The sequence below is a fragment of the Doryrhamphus excisus genome, unplaced genomic scaffold (assembly GCF_030265055.1).
Source record: "Doryrhamphus excisus isolate RoL2022-K1 unplaced genomic scaffold, RoL_Dexc_1.0 HiC_scaffold_28, whole genome shotgun sequence".
Lineage (NCBI taxonomy): Eukaryota > Metazoa > Chordata > Actinopteri > Syngnathiformes > Syngnathidae > Doryrhamphus > Doryrhamphus excisus.
The window spans coordinates 36,542-62,863 of NW_026652246.1; the positions used below are offsets into that span (position 1 = coordinate 36,542).

Consider the following 26,322-nt stretch of genomic DNA (forward strand, 5'->3'; position numbering starts at 1 on the left):
ATGATGCGGGGACGTTATAGGACATCCTTGGCACTTTCTGACCTTGAGGCTCTCTTGCTAGGTGCTAGCATAATGACTGTTAGCATGTTAGCATTTAAGCTAATTTGCTCACGTTTAAAGGCAAATACAAACATGGCATGATGTGGGGAGGTTATAGGACAACCTTGGCAGTTTCTAAACTTGAGGCCCTCTTGCTAGGTGCTAGCATGGTAGCCGTTAGCATGTTAGCATTTAGGCTAATTTACTCATGTCTACAGGCAAATACACACATGGCATGGTGTAGGGATGTTACAGGACAACCTTGGCACTTTCTAAACTTGAGGCCCTCTTGCTAGGTGCTAGCATGGTAGCCGTTAGCACGTTAGCATTTAAGCTAATTTACTCATGTCTAAAGGCAAATACACACATGGCATGATGTAGGGAGGTTATAGGACAACCTTGGCACTTTCTAAGCTTGAGGCTCTCTTGCTAGGTGCTAGCATAATGATTGTTAGCATGTTAGCATTTGAGCTAATTTACTCACGTTTAAAGGCAAATACACACATGACATGATGTGGGGAGGTTATAGGACAACCTTGGTAGTTTCTAAACTTGAGGCTGTCTTGCTAAGTGCTAGCATGTTAGCCGTTAGCATGTTAGCGTTTAAGCTAATTTACTCACGTCTAAAGGCAAATACACACATGGCATGATGTAGGGAGGTTATAGGACAACCTTGGCACTTTCTAAACTTGAGGCTCTCTTGCTAGGTGCTAGCATGATGACTGTTAGCATGTTAGCATTGAAGCTAATTTGCTCATGTTTAAAGGCAAATACACACATGCATGATGCAGGGACGTCATAGGACATCCATGGCAGTTTCTAAACTTGAGGCTGTCATGCTAGGTGCTAGCATGTTAGCCGTTAGCATGTTAGCATTTAAGCTAATTTACTCATGTCTAAAGGCAAATACACATATGGCATGATGTAGGGAGGTTATAGGACAAACTTGGCACTTTCTAAACTTGAGGCTCTCTTGCTAGGTGCTAGCATAATGATTGTTAGCATGTTAGCATTTAAGCTAATTTACTCACGTTTAAAGGCAAATACACACATGGCATGATGTAGGGAGGTGATAGGACAACCTTGGCACTTTCTAAACTTGGGACATTCTTGCTAGGTGCTAGCATGATGACTGTTAGCATGTTAGCATTTAAGCTAATTTGCTCACGTTTAAAGGCAAATACACACATGCATGATGCAGGGACGTCATAGGACATCCTTGGCAGTTTCTAAACTTAAGGCTGTCTTGCTAGGTGCTAGCATGTTAGCATTTAAGCTAATTTACTCATGTCTAAAGGCAAATACACACATGGCATGATGTAGGGAGGTTATAGGACAACCTTGGCACTTTCTATACTTGAGGCTCTCTTCCTAGGTGCTAGCATGATAACTGTTAGCATGTAAGCATTTAAGCTAATTTACTCACGTTTAAAGGCAAATACACACATGGCATGATGTAGGGAGGTTATTGGACAACCTTGGCACTTTCTAAACTTGAGGCTCTCTTGCTAGGTGCTAGCATAATGATTGTTAGCATGTTAGCACTTAAGCTAATTTACTCAAGTTTAAAGGCAATTACACACTTGGCATGATGTGGGGACACTATGGGACTGCATCAACTTTTTCCGTACTTGAGGCTTTCTTGCTAGGTGCTACCGCGATAGCCGTTGGCCCACCGGGCCCGAGGTTCACAGCACAGGTGGCCAGTCCATCAAAATTTCCGCGGGAATTTTCTAGTTATGGACTGGCCCAGTAGCCAGCCCATAGACTGCTACTTGCAGTAGCAGTCTATGGGCTGGCTACTGAGCCAGCCCATATTGTTATTCCTTGTGCGTTTAGTTATGGACTGGCCCAGTAGCCAGCCCATAGACTGCTACTTGCAGTAGCAGTCTATGGGCTGGCTACTGAGCCAGCCCATATTGTTATTCCTTGTGGTGTTTACCAATTTTTATTATTCTTATATCTTAATCTTCCACTTTTTGTGCGCGTAATGCGGCCAAAACCGCAAGAAGGACCCCCACACATGTTACACCGTCGGAATCGTGACGCTCGGGACTACAGCGGTATTTATTTTTTGGAACGTTTTGTGTAACCATGGCGACGCTATTAACCGAAACGTTCAAAAATGGGCCAGTTGATTAGGTACAGAATTCTATTTTTAGAACAGCCGCATTCCAGAGAAAACGAGAATTTACAGACATTTCACAGCCTTGTAGCTCAGCCATACGGCCACGTAGAAACGTGGTTGATGGCTCATTTTTTAGATAAACTTCTGAACTCTCTCTGTGGCTAAATGCTAATTGTTAGCATGTTAGCATGTTAGCATTTAAGCTAATTTACTCATGTTTAAAGGCAAATACACCCATGGCATGATGCAGGGAGGTTCTAGGACAACCTTGGCAGTTTCTAAACTTGAGGCTCTCTTGCTAGGTGCTAGCATGGACCCGTTAGCATGTTAGCATTTAAGCTAATTTTCTCACGTTTAAAGGCAATTGCACACATGGCATGATGTAGGGAGGTTATAGGACAACCTTAGCAGTTTCTAAACTTGAGGCTCTCTTGCTAGGTGCTAGCATGGTAGCCGTTAGCATGTTAGCATTTAAGCTAATTTAGTCATGTTTAAAGGCAAATACACATATGGCATGGTGTAGGGAGGTTATAGGACAACCTTGGCACTTTCTAAACTTGAGGCTCTCTTGCTAGGTGCTAGCATAATGATTGTTAGCATGTTAGCATTTAAGCTAATTTACTCACGTTTAAAGGCAAATACACACATGACATGATGTGGGGAGGTTATAAGACAACCTTGGTAGTTTCTAAACTTGAGGCTGTCTTGCTAGGTGCTAGCATGTTAGCCGTTAGCATGTTAGCATTTAAGCTAATTTACTCATGTCTAAAGGAAAATACACACATGGCATGATGTAGGGAGGTTATAGGACAACCTTGGCACTTTCTAAACTTGAGGGTCTCTTGCTAGGTGCTAGCATGATAACTGTTAGCATGTTAGCATTTAAGCTAATTTACTCACGTTTAAAGGCAAATACACACATGGCATGATATAGGGAGGTTGAAGGACAACCTTTCCACTTTGTAAACTTGAAACTCTCTTGCTAGGTGCTAGCATGTTAGCCGTTAGCGTGTTAGCATTTAAGCTAATTTACTCATGTCTAAATGCAAATACACACATGGCATGATGTAGGGAGGTTATAGGACACCCTTGGTACTTTCTAAACTTGGGACTCTCTTGCTAGGTGCTAGCATGATGACTGTTAGCATGTTAGCATTTAAGCTAATTTGCTCAAGTTTAAAGGCAAATACACACATGCATGATGCAGGGACGTTATAGGACATCCTTGGCACTTTCTAAACTTGAGGCTCTCTTGCTAGGTGCTAGCATAATGACTGTTAGCGTGTTAGCATATAAGCTAATTTACTCACGTTTAAAGGCAAATACACACATGGCATGATGTGGGGAGGTTATAGGACAACCTTGGCAGTTTCTAAACTTAAGGCCCTCTTGCTAGGTGCTAGCATGGTAGCCGTTAGCATGTTAGCATTTAAGCTACTTTACTCATGTCTACAGGCAAATGCACACATGACATGATGTAGGGAGGTTATAGGACAACCTTGGCACTTTCTAAACTTGAGGCCCTCTTGCTAGGTGCTAGCATGGTAGCCGTTAGCACGTTAGCATTTAAGCTAATTTACTCATGTCTAAAGGCAAATACACACATGGCATGATGTAGGGAGGTTATAGGACAACCTTGGCACTTTCTAAACTTAAGGCTGTCTTGCTAGGTGCTAGCATGTTAGCAATTAAGCTAATTTACTCATGTCTAAAGGCAAATACACAAATGGCATGATGTAGGGAGGTTATAGGACAACCTTGGCACTTTCTAAACTTGAGGCTCTCTTGCTAGGTGCTAGCATGATAACTGTTAGCATGTTAGCATTTAAGCTAATTTACTCATGTTTAAAGGCAAATACACACATGGCATGATGTAGGGAGGTTATAGGACAACCTTGGCACTTTCTAAACTTGAGGCTCTCTTGCTAGGTGCTAGCATAATGATTGTTAGCATGTTAGCATTTAAGCTAATTTACTCAAGTTTAAAGGCAATTACACACTTGGCATGATGTGGGGACACTATGGGACTGCATCAACTTTTTCCGTACTTGAGGCTTTCTTGCTAGGTGCTACCGCGGTAGCCGTTGGCGCACCGGGCCCGAGGTTCACAGCGCAGGTGGCCAGTCCATCAAAATTTCCGCGGGAATTTTCTAGTTATTATTATATCTTAATCTTCCCTTTTTTGCGCGCGTAATGCGGCCAAAACCGCAAGAAGGACCCCCACACATGTTACACCGTCGGAATCGTGACGCTCGGGACTACAGCGGTATTTATTTTTTGGAACGTTTTGTGTAACCATGGCGACGCTATTAACCGAAACGTTCAAAAATGGGCCAGTTGATTAGGTACAGAATTCTATTTTTAGAACAGCCGCATTCCAGAGAAAACGAGAATTTACAGACATTTCACAGCCTTGTAGCTCAGCCATACGGCCACGTAGAAACGTGATTGATGGCTCATTTTTTAGATAAACTTCTGAACTCTCTCTGTGGCTAAATGCTAATTGCTAGCATGTTAGCATGTTAGCATTTACGCTAATTTACTCATGTCTATAGGCAAATACACACATGGCATGATGTAGGGAGGTTATAGGACAACCTTGGCACTTTCTAAACTTGAGGCTCTCTTGCTAGGTGCTAGCATGATAACTGTTAGCATGTTAGCATGTTAGCATTTAAGCTAAATTACTCACATTTAAAGGCAAATACACACATGGCATGATATAGGGAGGTTATAGGACAACCTTGGCACTTTCTAAACTTGAGGGCCTCTTGCTAGTTGCTAGCATAGTAGCCGTTAGCATGTTAGCATTTAAGCTAATTTACTTATGTCTACAGGCAAATTCACACATGGCATGATGTAGGGAGGTTATAGGACAACCTTGGCACTTTCTAAACTTGAGGCTCTCTTGCTAGGTGCTCGCCTGATGACTGTTAGCATGTTAGCATTTAAGCTACTTTGCTCATGTTTAAAGGCAAATACACACATGCATGATGCGGGGACGTTATAGGACATCCTTGGCACTTTCTAAACTTGAGGCTCTCTTGCTAGGTGGTAGCATAATGACTGTTAGCATGTTAGCATTTAAGCTAATTTACTCACGTTTAAAGGCAAATACACACATGGCATGATGTAGGGAGGTTATAGGACAACCTTGGCAGTTTCTAAACTTGAAACCCTCTTGCTAGGTGCTAGCATGGTAGCCGTTAGCATGTTAGCATTTAAGCTAATTTACTCATGTCTTCAGGCAAATACACACATGGCATGATGTAGGGAGGTTATAGGACAACCTTGGCACTTTCTAAACTTGAGGCTCTCTTGCTAGGTGCTAGCATAATGATTGTTAGCATGTTAGCATTTAAGCTAATTTACTCTAGTTTTAAGGCAAATACACACATGACATGATGTGGGGAGGTTATAGGACAACCTTGGCAGTTTCTAAACTTGAGGCTGTCTTGCTAGGTGCTAGCATGTTAGCCTTTAGCATGTTAGCATTTAAGCTAATTTACTCATGTCTAAAGGCAAATACACACATGGCATGATGTAGGGAGTTTATAGGACAACCTTGGCACTTTCTAAACTTGGGACTCTCTTGCTAGGTGCTAGCATGATGACTGTTAGCATGTTAGCATTTAAGCTAATTTGCTCATGTTTAAAGGCAAATACACACATGCATGATGCAGGGACGTTATAGGACATCCTTGGCAGTTTCTAAACTTGAGGCTGTCTTGCTAGGTGCTAGCATGTTAGCCGTTAGCATGTTAGCATTTAAGCTAATTTACTCATGTCTAAAGGCAAATACACACATGGCATGATGTAGGGAGGTTATAGGACATCCTTGGCACTTTCTAAACTTGGGACTCTCTTGCTAGGTGCTAGCATCATGACTGTTAGCATGTTAGCATTTAAGCTAATTTGCTTATGTTTAAAGGCAAATACACACATGCATGATGCAGGGACGTTATAGGACAACCTTGGCAGTTTCTAAACTTGAGGCTGTCTTGCTAGGTGCTAGCATGTTAACCGTTAGCATGTTAGCATTTAAGCTAATTTACTCATGTCTAAAGGCAAATACACACATGACATGATGCCGGGAGTTTATAGGAACACCTTGGCACTTTCTAAACTTGAGGCTCTCTTGCTAGGTGCTGGCATGATAACTGTTAGCATGTTAGCATTTAACCTAATTTACTCACGTTTAAAGGCAAATACACACATGGCATGATATAGGGAGGTTATAGGACAACCTTGGCACTTTCTAAACTTGAAACCCTCTTGCTAGGTGCTAGCATGGTAGCCGTTAGCAGGTTACCATTTAAGTTAATTTACTCATGTCTAAAGGCAAATACACACATGGCATGATGTAGGGAGGTTATAGGACAACCTTGGCACTTTTTCAACTTGATGCTCTCTTGCTCGCTGCTAGCATGATGACTGTTAGCATGTTAGCATTTAAGCTAATTTACTCAATTCTAAAGGCAAATACACCCATGGCATGATGCAGGGAGGTTATTGGACAACCTTGGCACTTTCTAAACTCAAGGCTCTCTTGCTAGGTGCTAGCATGATAACTGTTAGCATGTTAGCATTTAAGCTAATTTACTCAATTCTAAAGGCAAATACACACATGACATGATGTAGGGAGGTTATAGGACAACCTTGACACTTTCTAAACTTGAGGCCCCATTGCTAGGTCCTAGCATGGTAGCCGTTAGCATGTTAGCATTTAAGCTTATTTACTCATGTCTACAGGCAAATACACACATGGCATGATGCAGGGAGGTTAGAGGACAACCTTGGCAGTTTCTAAACTTGAGGCCCCATTGCTAGGTCCTAGCATGGTAGCCGTTAGCATGTTAGCTTTTGGGCTAATTTACTCATGTCTAAAGGCAAATACACACATGGGATTCAGGGAGGTTATAGGACAACCCTGGCACTTTCTAAACTAAGGCTCTCTTGCTAGGTGCTAGCATGGTGACTGTTGGCATGTTAGCATTTTAGCTAATTTACTCATGTCTAAAGGCAAATAGACACATGGCATGATGTAGGGACACTATGGGACTTCCTGACTGCTTTAAGACTTTAGGGACTTGATGCTATATTGCTAGGTGCTATTATGGTAGCTGTTAGCATGTTAGCATTTCACTAATTTATTCATGTCTAAAGGCAAATACACACATGGCATTATGTAGGGACACTATGGGGCTGCCTGACTACTTTATGGACTTTGTCGCTAGATGCTACAATGCTAACTCCATACATTATCTTCGATATCTCATGTATCTGGTACATTTTAAAAGTTGTCTCTTTAAAAGTAAGCACAGTGACTGCAGTCACTTCATATGACTGGAGTATCTAGTAATATCCCCAGTAGCAACACCTGTCATTACTGCATGGATAATTGTAAAACCACACATGACATCATTACAGGAGTGACTTGGCAATTTCACGACTTCATGCTATCTTTTTCGGTGCTAGCATGCTGATTCATGTTTAAATCTAAATAAACCCATGGCATATACTAGTATAATAGTGGATACTATTGAACTGCCCTGGCACATTGAGTAGTTCATGCTCTCTTGCTAGGTGCTACTATGCTAACTGTTAGTCCATTCATCCAATTTCCAAGCCGCTTATCCTCACTCGGGCTGGGGTATGCTGGAGCCTATCCCAGCTGTGTCTCGGGCAAGTGGTGGGGTCCACCCTGGAGTGGCCTATGAAGCTAACACGCATGTTGTGGGGAATGTGGGATGACACCGGAATACCTGGAGAAAATGCATGAGGAGGAAAGATGAAGAGGACTGACAGGCCAAATATAAACCTGTTGAGCGAACATCAATTCATGTACACCAGCATATTAAATGTATTCATTCATTCATTTTCTACTGCTTATCCTCACGAGGGTCGCGTGCGGGAGCCTATCCCAAATGTCTTTTGGCCGAGAGGCAGTCCACCCTGGACTGGTGGCCAGCCAATCACAGGGCACATATAGACAAACAACCATTCACACTCACATTCATATCTATGGACAATTTGGAGTGGCCAATTAACCTAGCATGTTTTTGGAATGTGGGAGGAAGCTGGTGGAGAAAACCCACACATGCACGCATGCACAGAGATGGCCAAGGATGGAATTGAACTTGGGTCTCCATGCTGTGAGGTCTGTGCGCTACCCACTCTCTGCCATGCAGCCTCATATTCAACGTATTAGTGATGTATTTTCTTGACTTACAGTTGAAATGTATTAACAGGGATGTAAATACAACAGTTGTGGGAGTGGGAGTTGTACTTGAAGGATTTGTGCACTGAAAATAAAATATTTTAAAATATAAATATTTTAAAATTGTATATTATATATATTATATAATAATAATAATATATTATATATATATGCTTATATATTAAAATAATACTATAATATTAAATAATATTAAAAATAATATTTTAAAATATAATATACTTTTCTTATTTCTCTATTTGTTTTTAATTTAATTGTGTTGGGTGATTATTATTATTATTATTATAAGTACATTATCTGATCACATATACCACATCACTGATAGTACTTAGTTTAAATAGTGAAAATCAATGTAATGAATTGACGGTGGGGTGGGGGAGGGGCCACAGCGTGGGTTGCCTAATGCATCATTGATGCAGAACTGCCTCTGTTGTATTTATTGTATTTGTAGTTGTTTTTATTTAACACCAATTCAATCTCGTTTTTTAAAATGAAACTAAAAATCTTTTTACAGATTGCATATTATTTTTCATTCATTTAGAACGTTTCGTTGAGGATGAGTGTGTGGTGTTAATGGCTTCCAAAGACAAGGGGGAGGGGTGGATTTTGCCGATCCAGTATGAACAGCGCCGATCCCGGTAATTGGACCTATACCTTAGCAGTATCTGATATCAATTTCGACTTGGTATCAATCCATAAAATATCACTATATACAATATCGCCATCTGGATCTCCTGGTTGGCTAATCAACCAACGCATGCGCAACCAGATCAATCAGCGAGTTCACTCCTTCCTTGCGACTGAGGTAAGTGGACGCATCCAATTATGCTTCTCTAAATTAAGAGTAGTGCTGTTTTTGTTACTTGCCACTTGTAGTTTATGGACAAATATGAAGCTAGATATGAACGTTGATAGATGTAGGAAGTATGTTTGTTTGTCTTGGTGATTTCTTTAGCTGAAGTTCAGTGCCACACCCAACTTGCAATTGATTGATTCAACCTGTTGAATTGTACAGCTAAAATACACGCTTGGTGAAAGTACAAAAATGAATACATTTACTTTAAGAATATTTCTATCATGTTTTAAAAGTTTCTTTTAGCTGTTTAATAGCTGTTGTCTGCATGTTTTAAGCTAGCTTGGTCCATGGTCCTATGTGTACATGATTAATGTGATGATTGATGCTTTTTGCTAGCAATAATGCTCTCTTTACCTTTAAACGTTAAAATAATACAACATATTTAAAATATGTTTTTTCTAGCATGTTTTAATAGTGTGGATTGCTTATGGATGCAAAATAAGCTATGTGCATGTTTTAAGCTAGCTTGGTCCAATGCGGTCCAATGTGTGCATGATTAATGTGATGATTGATGCTTTTTTGCCAGCAATAATGCTGTCTTTGCCTTTCAACGTTACTATAATACAACATATTTAAAAGATGTTTTTTCTAGCATGTTTTAATAGTGTGGATTGCTTATGGATGCAAAATAAGCTATGTGCATGTTTAAGCTAGCTTGGTCCATGGTCCTATGTGTGCATGATTACTGTGATGGATTGATGGTTTTTGCGAGCAATAATACTCTCTTTGCCTTTAAACGTTAAAATAACACAACATATTTAAAAGATGTTTTTTCTAACATGTTTTTGTAGTTTGGATTGCTTATGGATGCAAAATAAGTTATGTGCATGTGCTCGGTGATACCATGTGCTCACACTGTAGTAAAGCTTGATGCCATTAGCTGCTGCTAATGCTCTTGTTGCCTTTTAAAGATAAAAATTAGAAAAACGTATACTAAAGAGAGGGGTTCCAGGGCTCTACATTAAAAAACAAAATGACTTGCCCATATGGAATCCTTAAGGTGAGAACTACTTGCCCAAACTTGCCCCATGTAAAATGAAAAGACCGCCATAATGATATCATGTAATTTTTTATGGCATCACATGAGAATCTCAAATAAAGATGAAATGAGAGTACTACCATACTACCTTACACATGGTAGTCGTAGTAAGCAGTGATATTTATAAGTTGTGCACCACAATAAAACATTATTGAATAGACACATTTGTGTACTAGTAAAGTGTTTTTATTCCAGAAATAAATGCTCAATGGTCAAACGGCAAAGGTGAGAAAAATACACAGAGAAATGGAAGCGCTAGATTTTGTAGCTTGTGCAAAATCGGCACTTGGTATTGGATCTAATGGGTGGTGTTTCATTGTGACCACTTCAAATTGTCACAGCAATGTGATTCACTCACCTGTGCCATCATTTGATTTGCTGCCGCTAATAAAATACTTGTTTAGGAGGCACTGCTTCATCACTTTTTGCTGTTTCCTTCAGAATTAGACCATGTTGGCAGGGACGCCATGATAGATGTTTTCGTAGTCAAAGGATCGCTGATTGGTTGATCGCGAACAACGGGTGTGGGTAAAACGCGGACTGTGGATTACGGACCGCGGTCTAAATAAACGATTCTGATTGGTCCAATTTTAAGATTTGCAAGGATTGCTTTGCAAATTACCACCGGAATTACGCAGTCCGTGTTTTACCAACACCCAACCAGAACCGCTTAAAAAAAAAAACTCTTGGCAGTATGGCATGCCAAAGTGCACTTGCCCGACGGGAATATCACTGATTAGATTTACTTGCCCGAATTTTGTTTTAACTTGCCCCGGGCCATCGGTACATCGTTATTGTCGAGCCCTGGGTTCTTTGCATGTTTATGTAGTTTGTGTTGCTTATGGAGCATGCTAGCTGCAGGTGCTGTGGTCCCATGTGCTCAGACTGTGATGCGCTCTTCGAAGTGGAAGTGACGTTTTGAGAACTATTTGCAATTGTATCGCAACACAATGATGCTATATTGATAAGATAAGATATGCCTTTATTCATCCCTCAGTGGGGAAATTAGCTAATCTGAAATTTGATATTGTACTGATCAGCAGAGGTCTCAGGGTTGTTTTATCAAATATTAATCCTGATTTGTTTAATGAAGTAAAATATTTTCTGTTCTTTCCAGCATCTCCCTGAGCATTGCACATTGCGAGATTTGGAAATCTGTTGGCAGCTGAAGGCGACTGAAAGCATCAAGATCATCATCATCAGCCCCTACCACCATTACCTAATCACTACATTCATATCTATACACCAGAGAAGACATCAGTGTATAAACACATACCATAAATTACTAAACTAGAGTCACTGAAAACACTACACACCATCCATCCATCCATCCACGCACACGCGCGCGCACACACACACACACACACACACACACACACACACACACACACAAACACACACACACAGGGAAAAAGTACTGTCCTAGTACTTTGCAGTGTACTACTGCTCTATTTTCAACATTAAAGTGTTGGGAAGTGTTTTTGTGCTTTTGTCTTTGCTGTGAACAGGATGCCACGGAAGGGGAAGCGTTCCGAAGCAGCGAAGCGCCGATGGAGGAAGCTGGACCTTGCTGATCCACAGACGGGCCAGACCAGCGCACCCCAGCAGGTACTTTTCCTCTTATGACTGATTTCTTACTACAGTGTTGTAGCTGTACTAAATGATTAAAGAGAATATTCCTTTGGGACTAATATGTACTACATCGACATTGTTCACAGCCTGGGTCCCCACCCTCGACGACCAGCGATGGGACCACCCTGCAGTCTCCCACAAAGAAGGTATTGGTTTCACTTTTCATTTTGAATATGAATTTGTCTTCATTGTCATAAGCTTAACATCCTCTAATGTGTAATCAGAGAGCCAGGTTCCAGACCTCCCCTCTGGCCGACCAGCCCCGTGTGGTGGATGCCTGCTCTGCCACTTCTTCTGTGGTTGCCCAGGTAAGAATCTCGTCAGCCTTTTGAAAAATGTATGGGATAATTGTGATTCGTGCTGCACCTAAAGTTTTGTAGATATTCAGTGACTAGTCATGTTATGTTTGATGAGAAATGTGAATATAACAGATAAATTGCTGGTGTTGACATGTAAGACGTGTATGTTACTGTATAGACATACTGTAGTTGCTGACTGATTTTGCCAAAGATATATTGGTACTGTTTGGTTTTACTCGTACTCACAGTTTTTAAATGTTTGTGCTACTTCCTTAGGAGTCTCTGGCCAGACACCAGCCTCCGAGACACGGTCAGCCCTCCTGTGACTTGAATACACATTTTTTAATTGTTTTAATATTTATTTTCTTTCACTGTGTCAAATGTATTGTCTCATACTGTGCAAAACATTGCTACAGTATCTATTTTGTTTAAGTTTGCAGGATTTACCTTTTTAATTGTGTGTGTGTGTGTGTGTGTGATTGTGATTAGTCCGAGGCACTGGGCGGCGCCACACCGTGCGGAAATGGCCAGTTTCTGCAGTGACTGGGAAGAACCACAAGCTGGTCATTCCAGCCGTGGCTCAGGGCAAGCGGGTATGTAGAACGTCTGAATACAAGAGTACATGAAGACCGACATTGAATATGCCCTCACGTATGTTTGTAGTTTGTCCTGATCGTTGGAGACTCCCATCTGCGAGCCATTGCAGATGGATTTGTGAAGATGCCGGAGGGACCCTTGTCTTTTGGTGTGATGTCCACCCCGGGTGCCACGGCGGCCCAGTTGTGGGCTGAGGTGCAGAATGCGGTTCTGTCTCGGTCTCCCGAGGTGGTCTGTGTTTTGGCACCCAGCAACAACTTGGGTCGTCCCGTTGGCGAGGCAGCCACCGACTTCGGGCAGCTCCTGACCGCCATCTACAGCCGCTGGCCTAACGTAAATACCTTGTGATCTATATTCTTGTTGCAAATAATGATTTACATAAAGTGGAATTTATATTGGTAATGATGACATGTTCATTTATTCAGGTCGTCGTCGTGGACTTTCCTCCACGTCTGAACGTCGTGGTGGCCCAGCAGGATCGTCTGCGCCGGGAGTACCGTCGGGTGGCAGCTAGTATGGGTATGCAAATTGAAATAAAGGCATACTGTTATCAACGCTTAACATAAGTAGGAAACCTCAACGATGTTAAATGCCAGTGTCATTTCATTGACTTGACCTGGTAAACAAAAGTTTATAGAAACTAATAAGGGATTTGTTTTTTCCTTTCTGTACCGCAGGTATTCCCTACCTATCCTCAGCTGACCACTTCCCGCTGTCACGCCTTGAGATGTGGTGTAGGGATGGCGTAAGTAGATGATGTCCTATAGCAAGGATATGCACAAGTAGAATATTTCCAGGTTTACTAATCATTTTGGGTTATGTGTGGCAGGTACACCTCAGTGACAGCGATGGGATGCCTGTGCTTGCCAGGTTGCTGTGGGTTGCTGCCCGCCGTCAGCTGGAGAGTACCGCACCCGCCCCACCCCCTCCACCTCCGCCACCAGCTCCTCCTACGTCACCGCCGGGCGAGGTACTTTTGGGTTGTACCTTCATTCACACTACATTTTAATCACATAAGGGCTGGGTTAAATGATTATTTTTGTAATCTATTTAATTTAGAAAATAGTTCTTCGATACATCGATTAATCTAACGATTCATTTTTAAAACCGATTTGATTCGATTTTGATTAGACTATCGTTTAATAATTTGACATATATAGCAATTAAAGCTAATTTAGCTCCATGAATCAAACAAATATATTTTTTATTAACAAGTTAAAAAATGAATTATTTTGAACAATGCAAAAAAGTGCACAATGGAATCCAAAAACAACAAAAGTAATAAACTTTCTTTCAATAAATAAAACTATTGTGCGAAAAACACAATCTGAATCAAAATTAGGGATGGTCACGATTAATAGATGATCGATTATTGATCATTAGGAATTTTGTCGATCACATAATTTTTTTTCGACAGTGTTAAACGTGTTTATGTAGTTCATGTAGCGTGCTTCAAGAAAGCAATGTAATGAATTTCACTGTGGCGGTAATAAAATATCTCAACAGCGGGGGGCGATATAATAAATTTTTATTTGTATAGTCCTTTTCAAAATACTGAAAGACGCTTCACAGTGAAGGAAAAATAGAGTTGAGTAAAAGATGCATTAAAATGCATATTTTCATTCATAGCTAAAAACAAGGCTAAAAGGTATAACATGTTAGACATTAAAAACGGATTTAAACAGGTGGGTTTTAGGTAGCCTAAGGACGATAGAGAAAACTGCCTGCAAGCTGACTTCTGCCCTGCCGCCATATCTGAAAGTATCAAACATGAAGCATGCAGGGCAAAGTGTAGCGTGTGACCATTTAGAGTTTAAAAATGACTGTTCATTGCAAGTACTGCGACACAATTTCCAAGTGTAATTCAACAACCAAAACTAACTGCCACTACGCACGCTTCTGCAATGACGCGTCTCCTCAGGGAGCAATACTCATCCTCCCAAGACAATGCTGGCGTTGAAAGAGAGGTTCAGAATTTTGAGGGGGACACCCTCACCCCTGGATTGAAATCCGACAGATTGGTGGAAGGTGAATGACAGAAAGTTCCACAGGCTGGCCAAGTTAGCCAGACCGTATCTCTGCATCCCCACGACTTCGGCCCCGTCAGAGCGGGTCTTTTCAGCTGCTGGACTGACAGTCACTCAGCTGCGTTCACCCCCGAGCATGTTAACATGCTTATTTTTCTCAACAAAAACCACAAGGTTAAGTAAGCTATAGCCCAGGACAGTTACCACTGTAGCCTTATGTGTTGTTGTTATGTGGGATCTCCCCCTCTCATCCGTGCCTTTTTGGCAAAAAGGAACATAAAAGGTCAGCTACAAGTCTTTGTTCTTTGATTAAATACTATTAGTTAATAATATGATTTATTTTGTTTAAAAGAGGCAAAATGTAGGCTATTTTGTTTGAGAATAGACTATTGGCTCTTATTTTGTTAATAGTCCCAAAGCCTATTCCTATAGTTTAACAGTTGCACATTTAAATTGTAAATCGCACAAGACGTGGTTTAAAGTTCTACTTAAATTATTATTTATGATTTTTATTTTTTGTGTCTACATCATCGATGATGTTGACGCGTTGTCCCAGCCCTAAAACACATACATGTGTTTTATGCACGTGACTCATTGTGTTAGTTTATCAAATAATTTTTGCCTGTGTTCCCCATCAGCCCCATCGTCCTTGGTCGTCACTGTTCCAGAAGGTACTTTCAAAAAGGCATCTCAATGTGTAATGCATGCCACGTTATGATTGCCTTTTCTGTGTCCCATCAGCTGGAGACGACTGCACAACCGGCACCATCTCTTCAGACGTCCCCACCGACGCGAGTGTTCCTGCCGAAAGTGGTTGTGAAGGGTGAGGTCACCGTGCAGCATCCTTCCAACCCTTTTGACTGGACACTCATTGGCAGCGCAGAGGGGGTAAAAAAAAATGTTGAAAAATGGACAAGAATATGTATGTAGCCATAATGTGACTTATCGCAACAGAGGAGTCGGCGTGTCAAGTCCAAGGTGCCCCGTGACTCCAGCAAAGGGATGTGCAAGCAGCAGGTTTGTCACAGTTGAGCATGGATGTTAGGATGGTGATAGTTTCAAGTCTCAGTATATGTATTTTGGTACTTTTTGACAGGAGGACCTGTTGCAGTGCAACATCCCTGTGAACCCTGTGTGGTTCAGCGCGCCCATGCTGGTTGCAATGGACAAGCTGGCTCCATCGCATCTTCCAAGCCCTGAGACCTCCACAGTTATCCCCAAGGGCAAGAAGGTACTTTAGCCGCTTCATAGAAAGTATGTTATTCACAAATACATCTAAATCTCGTAAGTACAGCACTTTCTATTTTGTAAAAGCTATGCATGTGAAATATTTCCTTTTTTTTCTGTGCCACGTCAGGCGGTGACTGCAGAGGCTGACTGTCGTCCAGTCTCCAAGAGGAGAGTGGGAGAGCTGCAGGTTTGTAGTCCATGTGCAGTCATCTCTTGTTCATCTTGGTTCATTGGTTCCACACAGGACCATGATAAGCAACTTTCTGCAAAGATTGTTTAGGAAAATATAATAATTGGGCAAGAAGTATGCATATGCTATGCAACTATGTCATAGTGGCTGCACAGTGGATGAGTGTGTCTCTGTGTGGAGTTTGCATGTTCTCCCCGTGCACGCGTGGGTCCCCCCCCTTCCATAAACATGCTAGGTTAATTGGCGACTCTAAATTGTCCATAAGTATGAATGTGAGTGTGAATGGTTGTTTGTCTATATGTGCCCTGTGATTGGCTGGCCACCAGTCCAGGGTGTACCTCGCCTCTCGTCTGAATACAGCTGGGATAGGCTCCAGCACCTCCACGATCCTCATGAGGATAAGCGGTAGAAAACGAATGAATGAATGAAATGTCATAGGAGAAAAACAAAATGTTGTAAAATTGTGTGTGTACATTTTTAGATGGAGGCAACATCGCCACCTTCCTCCATGCCACTGCAGCACATTGTACAGGATGAGGCCAGCTGGGTAAAATACACTTTTCTTTTTATAGTCTATGCAGTCTATATTTGTTGGTGTAGAAAAATGGCTTGACAGAAATGTGTGTGTGTGTGTGTGTGTGTGTGTGTGTGTGTGTGTGTAGATGGAGGAAACACCACATCGTGTGGAGCTGCCTTCCACCCCAACACCACCTTGCAGTCCCGGGCCAGTGGTTGTCACAGAGGAGACGTGTGCGCCATCCTCCACACCACCACAGCACATTGTCATGGATGGGACCAGCCAGGTAATTTTAACACAGGAAATGAATACACATACTAGATCTACTGTAAAGTTGCATTGCTAAAACAAGGCTAATGTAAGCTTTTCTCTGGTAAAAGCTAAAATTATTACACAAATGTATGTTAACACGACAAATACTACATTTCAGGATTGTGACACGGAAGCTGGTCGACGCATTCATACCGTCCGGGCCACTCACTCCCAGATGGATTTGAGGTATGACGATTGCACTCGCAATAATCAGTGCACGTGTATGGCACTGACGTTCTTGGCCTACCATGCTGAGGGGTTTCATTTTGATGCGGACGTTCTTGACAGAGTTCTTGAAAATGGAGACTCACTCTATGCGTGGACAATATGTGGGCTAGGACTACGTTTAATCAGCAATCATTTAACCAAAGAGGAAATGCCAAAGATAGTTCACACCGACAACAATGCATACACGGTTACACAGTTAGAGCCGAAATTTGGTTTGGTGAGGGATCGCAGCAATTCCCTAATAGATCCGTATTTGTTGCCACTTGCCAGACAACTTGAGTGCCTCTCACAAGATGTCACTCATGCTTTTCTGATTGTGGCTCCAGAGTGCTTTGCGGTTTTTCGTGATAGGTCAGGATGCTACGGTTTTTTTGATTCGCACAGTCGATCTGCAGTAGGTTTGCCAGTCCCAAACGGAACTGCGATTATGATGACATTTTCTCACTTAGATGACTTAGTCAACCATGTACATGAGCTCCTTTCGGATCGCAGCCCTGATGCAAACTACGAGTTGGTACCGGTTTCCTTTGGATTAGAACAGATAGCAAGTGACAGACAGGTGCAGTTGGATGTCGTAGTCATTTCAGAGCCCACCAAAGTAACAGACGCAGCAATAAGAGAATGTGTTGAGACAGATCACGAGGAGCTGATAGTACCGCCATGCGTCCATGTACAAACAGATTTTTCCAAAGTGAGTAAAACGAGGCGACGGACCGCTATGAAAAGGGCACTCAAGTGCCAACAATGTAGACCGTATGAAGCTTCAAAAGAACCCGATTCCCGTCAAAAAAAACATCTACAAATGAAGGTCAAGTATGTAACAGACACTAATTACCGTCAACAAAAATTAAACCGCTTTACCACGCGATACAGGTGTGATAGTGCATTTAAGAATAAACAGAAGGCGCACGTAGCTGAAAAATACCACAGAAGTCCGACGATCAAAAGGACTTTAATGTCAGCATATGTCAGGAAAAAGTATCGATCAGATCTGGCTTTTGTTGAACGACAGAAGCTGTATCTGAGGGAGCGGTATCACCGGGATCCAGCTTTTCAGGCGAAACAAAAGTTATATCTGAGGGAGCGGTATCACCGGGATCCAGCTTTTCAGGCAAGATATAGGGTGTATCTAAGAACTAAATATCGCAACCATCAAGGTTTTAAGGAAAGGTGGGCTGTTTTCATGAAAACATGGATGCAGAAGTATAGAAATAATCCTTATTCTCAAAATAAGAAATATGTGAGAGATAGTAATAGACATTCTAATTTAAGGCTACATCATGTTCAGCGTTGCGAAAGGAACCGTCTTACCAGGCAGCGTATTCGGCACAAATTACAATGCGCGCTTCAAATAAAGACTAAATACATGACTGTAACTCGGCATTCAGCCAACAATGTGCAGGATCCAGCAAGCGCTGTGATGAAAGCAGCAATATCGTCGTTCCGCGAAAGAGTCGCACATGGGCCCACATATGTTTGTACTGTATGCCACCGTGCTCTTTTCCTAAATCAGGTACAGAAATGCAATCGAGGAAAATATAGCGACAACCGTGACATAGTGGCCGCTAGTTTGACAGGTAAATATGTTCACGTCTGCAACAACATTTGTTCTGCCCCATGCACTGCCCCGCAAGAGAGAAAGCAGGAATGGATATGTCACACCTGTGACTCCCACCTTAGGAGATGTGCAATGCCACCTCTGGCAGTTGCAAATAAGTTGGATCTGGCACCCATTCCCCAAGAGCTGTCCGATTTAAATGTACTCGAGAGACAGCTGATAGCAAAAATTATACCTTTTGCAAAAATTGTAGCATTGCCCAAAGGACGGCAACGAGCTGTTCATGGCTCAGTAGTGTGCGTACCGTCGGAAATGGAAGCAGCAGTGAACTCACTACCTAGGCCACGTAGCGAAGCTCAACTGCTGCAGGTAAAGCTGAAGAGACGCCTTCGGTATAAAGGACATCAGCATTTTTATACAGTAAATATGGCGAATGTTATAGCTGGGCTCAGGACGCTGATACACACTCATCCACAGTACAGGGATGTGTGCATCAATGACAGTGCAGCAGCTGAAAGTGTCCTTGAAGGGGAAGAGGAGCCATCCGCCCCGCCGTCATCATCCTTGCAGCAAGAGGCCAGCAATGCCCAAGTTACGCAGGCACAGCATGTTGAATGTGATCAGGTGGAACTTCGGCCGGGCCTCATGCTCGATACATGCATGCAGCCGCTTGACATTGCACAGGAAAGTCTTTCATTTGGGGATGGGATATTCAGCATTGCTCCTGCCCAACAAAACAAGCCTGTTGGATTTTTTGCTGTGCCGCAGCTGGAGGCCATGGCCTTTCCTGTTCTGTTCCCAACGGGAAAGAACACGATGGATGAGGAGAGGATCGTCAAAGTATCACCGAGTTCTTATTTCAACACCAGATTGTTTTCAGTTGATCCACGCTTTGCTGAAGATCAGGGCTACCTTTTCTTTGCCCAATTTGTCATTGAAACGTACATGGCCAATAACAGCATGTCGATTCAGTCGCGGAAAGGAAAACCTCACACTGCGGATGGGAGGAAAATTCTGAACCGGATGATCCAGGACAAGGAGGCGTTGGAGCGGCTCATACAGAACAGGGAAGCGACCAGATTTATGCAGCCACTCCGAGGAACACCAGCATACTGGGAGAAAGCTCACCGGGAGCTCCACGCAATGGCCAGGCAGTTGGGGAAGCCAACATTTTTTCTTACCTTTTCTGCGGCGGAAATGAGATGGCCTGAAGTCACTGCTGTGATAAAAGCGCAGCAAGGCCAACAGGAGGGTCACTTTTCAGATCTGGACTGGAACGCTAAATGCGAGATTCTCCGCAGCAATCCAGTCACGGTCATGCGCATGTTTGAGAAAAGGGTAGATGCTCTCTTAGAGCTTATTCTGTCTCCTGCGCAGCCCATCGGCCCAGTCGAGGACTACTTTTATCGTGTTGAGTTTCAAGCACGAGGAAGTCCTCATATACACATGGTGGTGTGGATAAAGGACGCACCGGTGATCGAGGAACCAGATCCCATCTACTGTGGCGAAGTGGTCGAATTCATCGACCGTTATATCACCTGCCACATCCCCGATCAAACCAAGGATCCGGAACTCCATGAAGTGGTTACGAGTGTTCAAACTCACAGCCGCAGTCACACCAAATCTTGCCGAAAAGGAAATGTCTCCTGTCGCTTTGGATTCCCTAAACTGCCCATGGATGTCACCACAATTACCTTTCCCTTTGAGGACCCGACCAGTGATGACGAAGAGGAAAACGATGACCCCAAGAAGAAGAGACGGAAGGAGGAAGACGCCCGTGCCAAAAGGACCAAGTTGGCGAAGAAACAGAGGGAGTCCAAGGAAAAGCTGAAACAGCTAAGGGAGCGTCTTATGGACACACAGGTTCCGGAGGATTTGACAGACCTGCTCGACTCGTGCCAGCTGACCCTGGGTCAGTATAAGCACTACGTTGAGAACCTCAGTACTGGGATGGCTGTCCACTTGAAGCGTACACCGCAAGAAAGTTGGACTAATGCCTACAACCCCCATCTGCTGCGTGCGTGGAACGCCAACATGGACATCCAGTATATTCTGGATGATATCAGCTGCATCATGTACATGATGTCTTACATCTCCAAGCCGGAGCACGAGATGACAGAGTTCCTCAAATCTGTCATCAAGGACGTGCAAAAGTCTGACGCCAACCAGAAGGAGGAGATGCCAAAGATCATGCAGGCGTATTCAAAGCACAGAGAGGTAAGTGCTCAGGAAGCAGTGGCACGAACATGCAGTTTGCCCCTGAAGAAGTCCTCACGAAATGTGGTGTTCCTCCAAACCGACGAGGACGGTTTCCGAATGAGTCTGCCCATGAGTCGGCTTATGACCATGCACCCAGATTCAGCTGAAGTGTGGATGTCAAGTTTGCCGGAAAAGTACGCCAACAGACCACGTACGCAGGCGTTTGAGTCTATGTGTCTGGCAGAGTTTGCGTCTGATTACCGGGTGGTCTACGGTCACCAGAGAGAAGGGCCAAATGTCATTCCCCTTTTGAACGACATGGGTTGCATTCAGAAGAGGACCAGGGGAAAACCTGCCGTCATAAGATACACGCGGTTTTCCATGACAAAGGTTCCTGAAAAATATTTCAGGGCCCTTCTCAAACTCTACTTGCCCCACAGGACGGACCGTGAGTTGACCAGCGACTCCCACCCAACTTATGAGTCATTCTACCTGGATGGATGGTCAAGGCTAGGTCCTGCAAAGGCCATCGTTGATGAGAAAATGAAGCGGTTTGAGGGCCAAGCGAAGAAACTGGACAAGGCTTTGGAGCGACTCCAACAGGAGGGTCCAGCTGTTAATGCGTGGAACTCTTTTGCGCCAGAGGTGGAAGCAGAGCGCCTGGAATGTCTTGCTGCGCTAAAGACCATGATGCCAAACGCAGCGGACGAGCGGGATGAGCAGGATGACGTTCCTGCCTATCAGGCTGACCTTTCCGGCGCCCCAGCACTGCCGGCCTTTGAAGCACCCCAGTTGAGTCCGGACTTTGTGAGGAGGATGTACTGCAGTCTTAACATCATGCAGGCTTCCGTCTTCTATGCCGTACGCAACTGGTGTTTGCAGCGCGTTTCTGATCGCGACCTTGAGCCCTTTCATTATTTCATCTCAGGGGGAGCTGGATGTGGCAAGTCGCATGTCATCAAGTGCATTTACCAGGAGGCCACCAAGATTTTTCGGCAGCTTCCTGGCATTCGTACCGATGCGGATTTGTCTCAGCCCACGGTTCTGTTGACGTCATTTACCGGCACAGCTGCGTTCAAGATTTCTGGGAAAACCTTGCACTCGGTCTTGAAGCTCCCAAGAAGTTTGAGGCCTCCATATCAAGGACTCGGCAACGCGCTGGACACCTTGCGGGCGAGTCTTTCCAACGTGCAGATTTTAATCATTGATGAAATATCAATGGTCTCCAAGGATCTTTTTGCGTATGTCCACTGGCGGTTCCAGCAAGTCAAGGGCAACCGGAAGACCTTTGGAGGGATCTCTGTGCTTGTAGTTGGGGACTTTTACCAGCTGCCACCTCTTGGAAGGGCCAAACCCCTCTGTGTGTATGAGGATAATGTCCTTGACCTCTGGACCAACTTTCAGTTGGTCCGACTTACGGAGATCATGCGACAGAAGGAGGACCTGACCTTTGCCCAGCTTTTGAACAGGGTAAGGGAAAAGCGGAAGGAGGAGCCCTTGTATGAAAGTGACCGGGCTTTACTGCAGCAGGCTACTGTCGAAACATCGCAGTGTCACACCAGTACGCTCCACATTTTTGCAACCAATAAGGAGGTTGACGAACACAACCGTGCAACTGTGGCAGCTTTGAAACTGAATGTGGTCGACATTCCGGCAGAAAACTACAGAAAAGACCCCCGGACGGGACAATTGGTCATCGTGTCCAACATGATAACCGGGAGGAAAAGAGATCTGCCCGACAACCTGCAAGCCGCTGTAGGAGCACGAGTCATGATCATCCGGAACTTGGACATTGAGGATGGTCTCGTGAACGGCACCTTCGGGACCATCATGAACATTGTCCGTGGACCACAGGGCGCTGTTACTTTTCTTGGCATTTCTTTGGACAACCCTGGAGCAGGCCTGAAATTTCGGAAGAAACTTCAGGGATCCGGGGACGATTTGGCCTACATAGAAAAGTCAGAGGAAAGTTTAAGCATCAAAGGACTGGTGAGGCGGCAATTCCCGGCAAAACTGGCCTTTGGATGCACGGCGCACAAAGTGCAAGGCATGACGCTATCTTCTGCGGTCGTATCTCTGAAGCGCGTGTTTGAACCTGGAATGGCCTACGTCGCTCTAAGTCGCACGACCTCGCTCCAGGGACTGAAGATCATGGACTTGGATGAGAAGAAAATATATGCTGATCCCACCATTGCTTTGGCAATGGACAGCATGTTGCACGCTTCTTTCTTGTCTGTCAGACCGCTGTTGCACTTTGCACAAGGGCCTTCTCCGACTTTGAAGATTGTCCACCATAACACAGAGGGCCTCGCGTGTCACATGGAGGACATCAAATCTCATCATGAGCTGAGACTGGCTGATGTGCTTTGTTTGACGGAAACCCATTTGTCTGGTTCCATCTCGCCGCACTTGCAGCTGGAGGGCTACGCTGTTTTTGTACGGAACAGACGTGTTTCCTACTTAAACAGGCCAGACATGGCTGCGAAAGAGGGAGGCGGAGTTGCAGCCTACTGTCGGAGGGAACTTCAAGGCCAGCCCCTTCGGTTTGTCCAGAATGTGCCAGACCTTGAATTCTTGGTGGTTAAAGTCATGGTGCCGATCACGGCTGTGGTGGCTACTGTTTATCGACCACCGAACTTGAGTCTGGGCACATTTCTACCTAATTTGACAAACCTCTTGGACACCTTGGCAATGATGGAAAGCCACCCCATTGTTGTTTGTGGCGACTTCAACGAGGACCTGCTTTCGAAACGTAAGAAGCCTATACTGGAGTTGTTTGAGTCCAGAGGCTATACTCAGCTCATCGGCAAGGCAACAACTGGCAAGCAGACACTGATTGATCACATTTACATTTCTCAACCGCAGTCTTGCATTCAGTCAGGTGTTCTGCATTCTTACTACAGTTACCACAGTCCGGTGTACTGTATCTTAACATCTTTGTAGGCCCTGGTCTGGTCTACACATGCTGTCTTGTCCCCAATGAACATTTGCTTGCAATGACCATGTGGCCATTTCTTCCCCTCCATCCATCCACGCCGTCTCACATACGTAAGTACTCCGTGCTTGTGACCTGAAGGCTAGGTATGCTGTACCTCTGCTCATGGGCTGCCTTTCAGAAATGCTGCTGCACATGCTTTAGCCCCAACCGGAAGATGTTGCTTTATTATATGTAGTAGATACATACGCTAGTCAGAATTACTGTATTATCTCTGAACGGGCAGTGTTGGCATAGTCATGTTCTCCATGTTCTCAATGTTCTCCCTATTCCTGAAACTTCATGTCACTTATGATGGAACATTCTAATAACTTGTCTCTCTCTCTCTCTCTCTCTCCCCTGTAGTAGGCACTATTGCATGAATAGCCTGTTTGAGGCTGTTATGTTCTACTCGGTCATAGTATTACTTTCAGCTTTTTCAATTACTGTACTGACTTGTTACTAACTTGTCTCTCTTTCTCTCTCCCCTGTAGTAGGCACTGCTGCATTGAAGACATGAGAACAGTTATTGGTATCAGCGTTGCTGATATGTAGTCATCGGACCGCTTTTTTTTCCGCAATATATAATATAAAAGTATATACTGTTTGGGTGTGTGTGTGTATATACAGTATGTATATGACAGTTACTAATTTATTTGACTAACTTGTCTCTCTCTCCCCTGTAGTAGGCACTGCTGCACAAAGAGCTGAGAACAGCAAAGCTCAAAGATTTGTATTAGTGGCAGTACATTTTACACAATATATAACATGTATAAAGTGTATATGTATATGACAGTTACTGATAACATTTGACTAACTTGTCTGTCTTTCTCTCCCCTGTAGTAGGCGCTGCTGCGTGAAAAGCAAAGCTCATAGATTTGTAGTAGTCGCAGTACTTTTCCGCAATATGTCACGTGGAGTCTATATATTGGGGATGCTCAGCATATGAATATCCCAGCTGACTTCCTGTGTGGATAAAAAGCTGATAGTGTCAGATTTGTGATTTGTGTGTTTTACAGCTACAGAGGAGAACAGGTTCAACTCGCATTCTGATACCAACTGCAGGACATGACAGAAAAGGTGTGTTGACAGTTTGTTTTATGAATTGACAATTAAGAATTCAGTCTTGATACAATTTTTACTGGGTTTTTGTGTGTGTGTCTGTTTAGGGAAAGGACAATCCTTTACACAAACATTTCCCGGACGTGTTAATACTTCCTGTTCCTGTTTTAATACGTAGTTACCTACCACATACATATGTTCACTATGCCTTTTTGTTCTCAAGCGTTTGCACCTTTATGTATAAAGACCATTATTATGCATAATCATGCTGTACCAAACATTTTTCTATTGTAACCTGAACGGTCGAGACAGACGGCTGCCCCACTGAGCCTGGGTTCTGTCCAAGGTTTCTTCCCAAGTGGGAGTTTTTCCTTGCCTCCGTTGCCAGGTGCTTGCTCATGTGGGTTTCTGTTGTTCATTTATGATAAACTTGATAGACCAAACTAATGATGATGATAATAATAATGTGAACCAAAGTGCCTCGAGATCACTTGTTTTGTTGTGAGTTGGTGCGATATGTCATTGAACGCTTCTTTTAATTACTGCTGTTTTTTTTTCTGAAATATTTGATGTGCCTTGGGCCGCTGACCTAAACTGTTGAGTTACATACGGGACATGTTGCCTTGCTACATGAAGTGTTTGTCATTGATTTTATCTTTCTATATTACAGAATATTATACATCACAATACTGTTCATAACTGGTGTAATTGTTGACATTTTGACTTCAAGAATTTAAGGCTTTGTTGCATCTTGCTGTGGTTCCTTTTTAAATAAACTGTCAAATGATTTATTCAGAAATTGTCTGGTTTTATATATGAACTTAAGTACAGGTTTTGCTTCCATGGTCTTTTTAAACTGAAAAAAGTGCTAATATTCCGCTGCATTCCACCCATCTGCTTTTCCGAGGTTGGGTCAAGGGCAGCAGCCTCAGCAGGGAAACCCCGACTTCAGTCTCCTGGCTCCTTCATCCAGCTGCACATGCCTTGAAATCTACTGTTTGGTTCTATTTTGGCTTATGAGGCTTATGACAGTAAGTTGAGAAACCCCAACTTTGGAAACAACTGCTGATGTCAGGTCACATGTATGAACACATTTAAGCTTTCACTTCCAATGTGATGCCACTAGATGACTTTTACAAATAGTTTGTACAAAATAATTCCTGCAATAGGCAATGCATAATGTTCGGCGGCACGGCA

At 43.4% G+C, this 26,322-nt stretch overlaps 1 protein-coding gene across 3 annotated transcripts; it reads left to right on the top strand.

Annotated features, from left to right (window-relative positions):
* The first annotated feature begins 8,961 nt into the window (after nt 1–8,961).
* LOC131119622 (uncharacterized) lies at nt 8,962–25,894 on the top strand. Of its 3 annotated transcripts, XM_058064749.1 has the most exons (21): nt 8,962–9,043; nt 9,175–9,210; nt 11,418–11,908; nt 12,019–12,078; nt 12,157–12,240; nt 12,508–12,541; nt 12,721–12,824; nt 12,895–13,161; nt 13,254–13,347; nt 13,506–13,573; nt 13,658–13,798; nt 15,494–15,526; nt 15,597–15,743; nt 15,810–15,872; nt 15,952–16,086; nt 16,213–16,272; nt 16,757–16,822; nt 16,938–17,078; nt 17,223–17,290; nt 25,083–25,143; nt 25,233–25,894. In XM_058064749.1, exons 3-20 carry the CDS (start codon nt 11,810–11,812, stop codon nt 25,114–25,116), a joined length of 1,698 nt encoding a protein of 565 aa, XP_057920732.1. In that variant the 5' UTR covers nt 8,962–9,043; nt 9,175–9,210; nt 11,418–11,809; the 3' UTR covers nt 25,117–25,143; nt 25,233–25,894. The 3 variants fall into 3 exon arrangements, 2 of the variants coding, with proteins under 2 accessions (XP_057920732.1, XP_057920733.1); XM_058064750.1 differs by lacking the exons at nt 8,962–9,043; nt 9,175–9,210 and adding an exon at nt 9,921–10,261; XR_009126360.1 differs by lacking the exons at nt 8,962–9,043; nt 9,175–9,210; nt 11,418–11,908; ... (14 more) ...; nt 16,938–17,078; nt 17,223–17,290 and having other exon boundaries at nt 21,752–25,143.
* Nucleotides 25,895–26,322: the final 428 nt, after the last annotated feature.

Coding starts and splice junctions, on each gene's coding strand:
- LOC131119622 (XM_058064749.1), top strand. CDS start 11,810: ATGCCACGGAAGGGGAAGCGTTCCGAAGCAGCGAAGCGCCGATGGAGG. Junction 12,079..12,156: donor TGCAGTCTCCCACAAAGAAG/GTATTGGTTTCA, acceptor ATGTGTAATCAG/AGAGCCAGGTTCCAGACCTC. Junction 15,527..15,596: donor GGTCGTCACTGTTCCAGAAG/GTACTTTCAAAA, acceptor GTGTCCCATCAG/CTGGAGACGACTGCACAACC.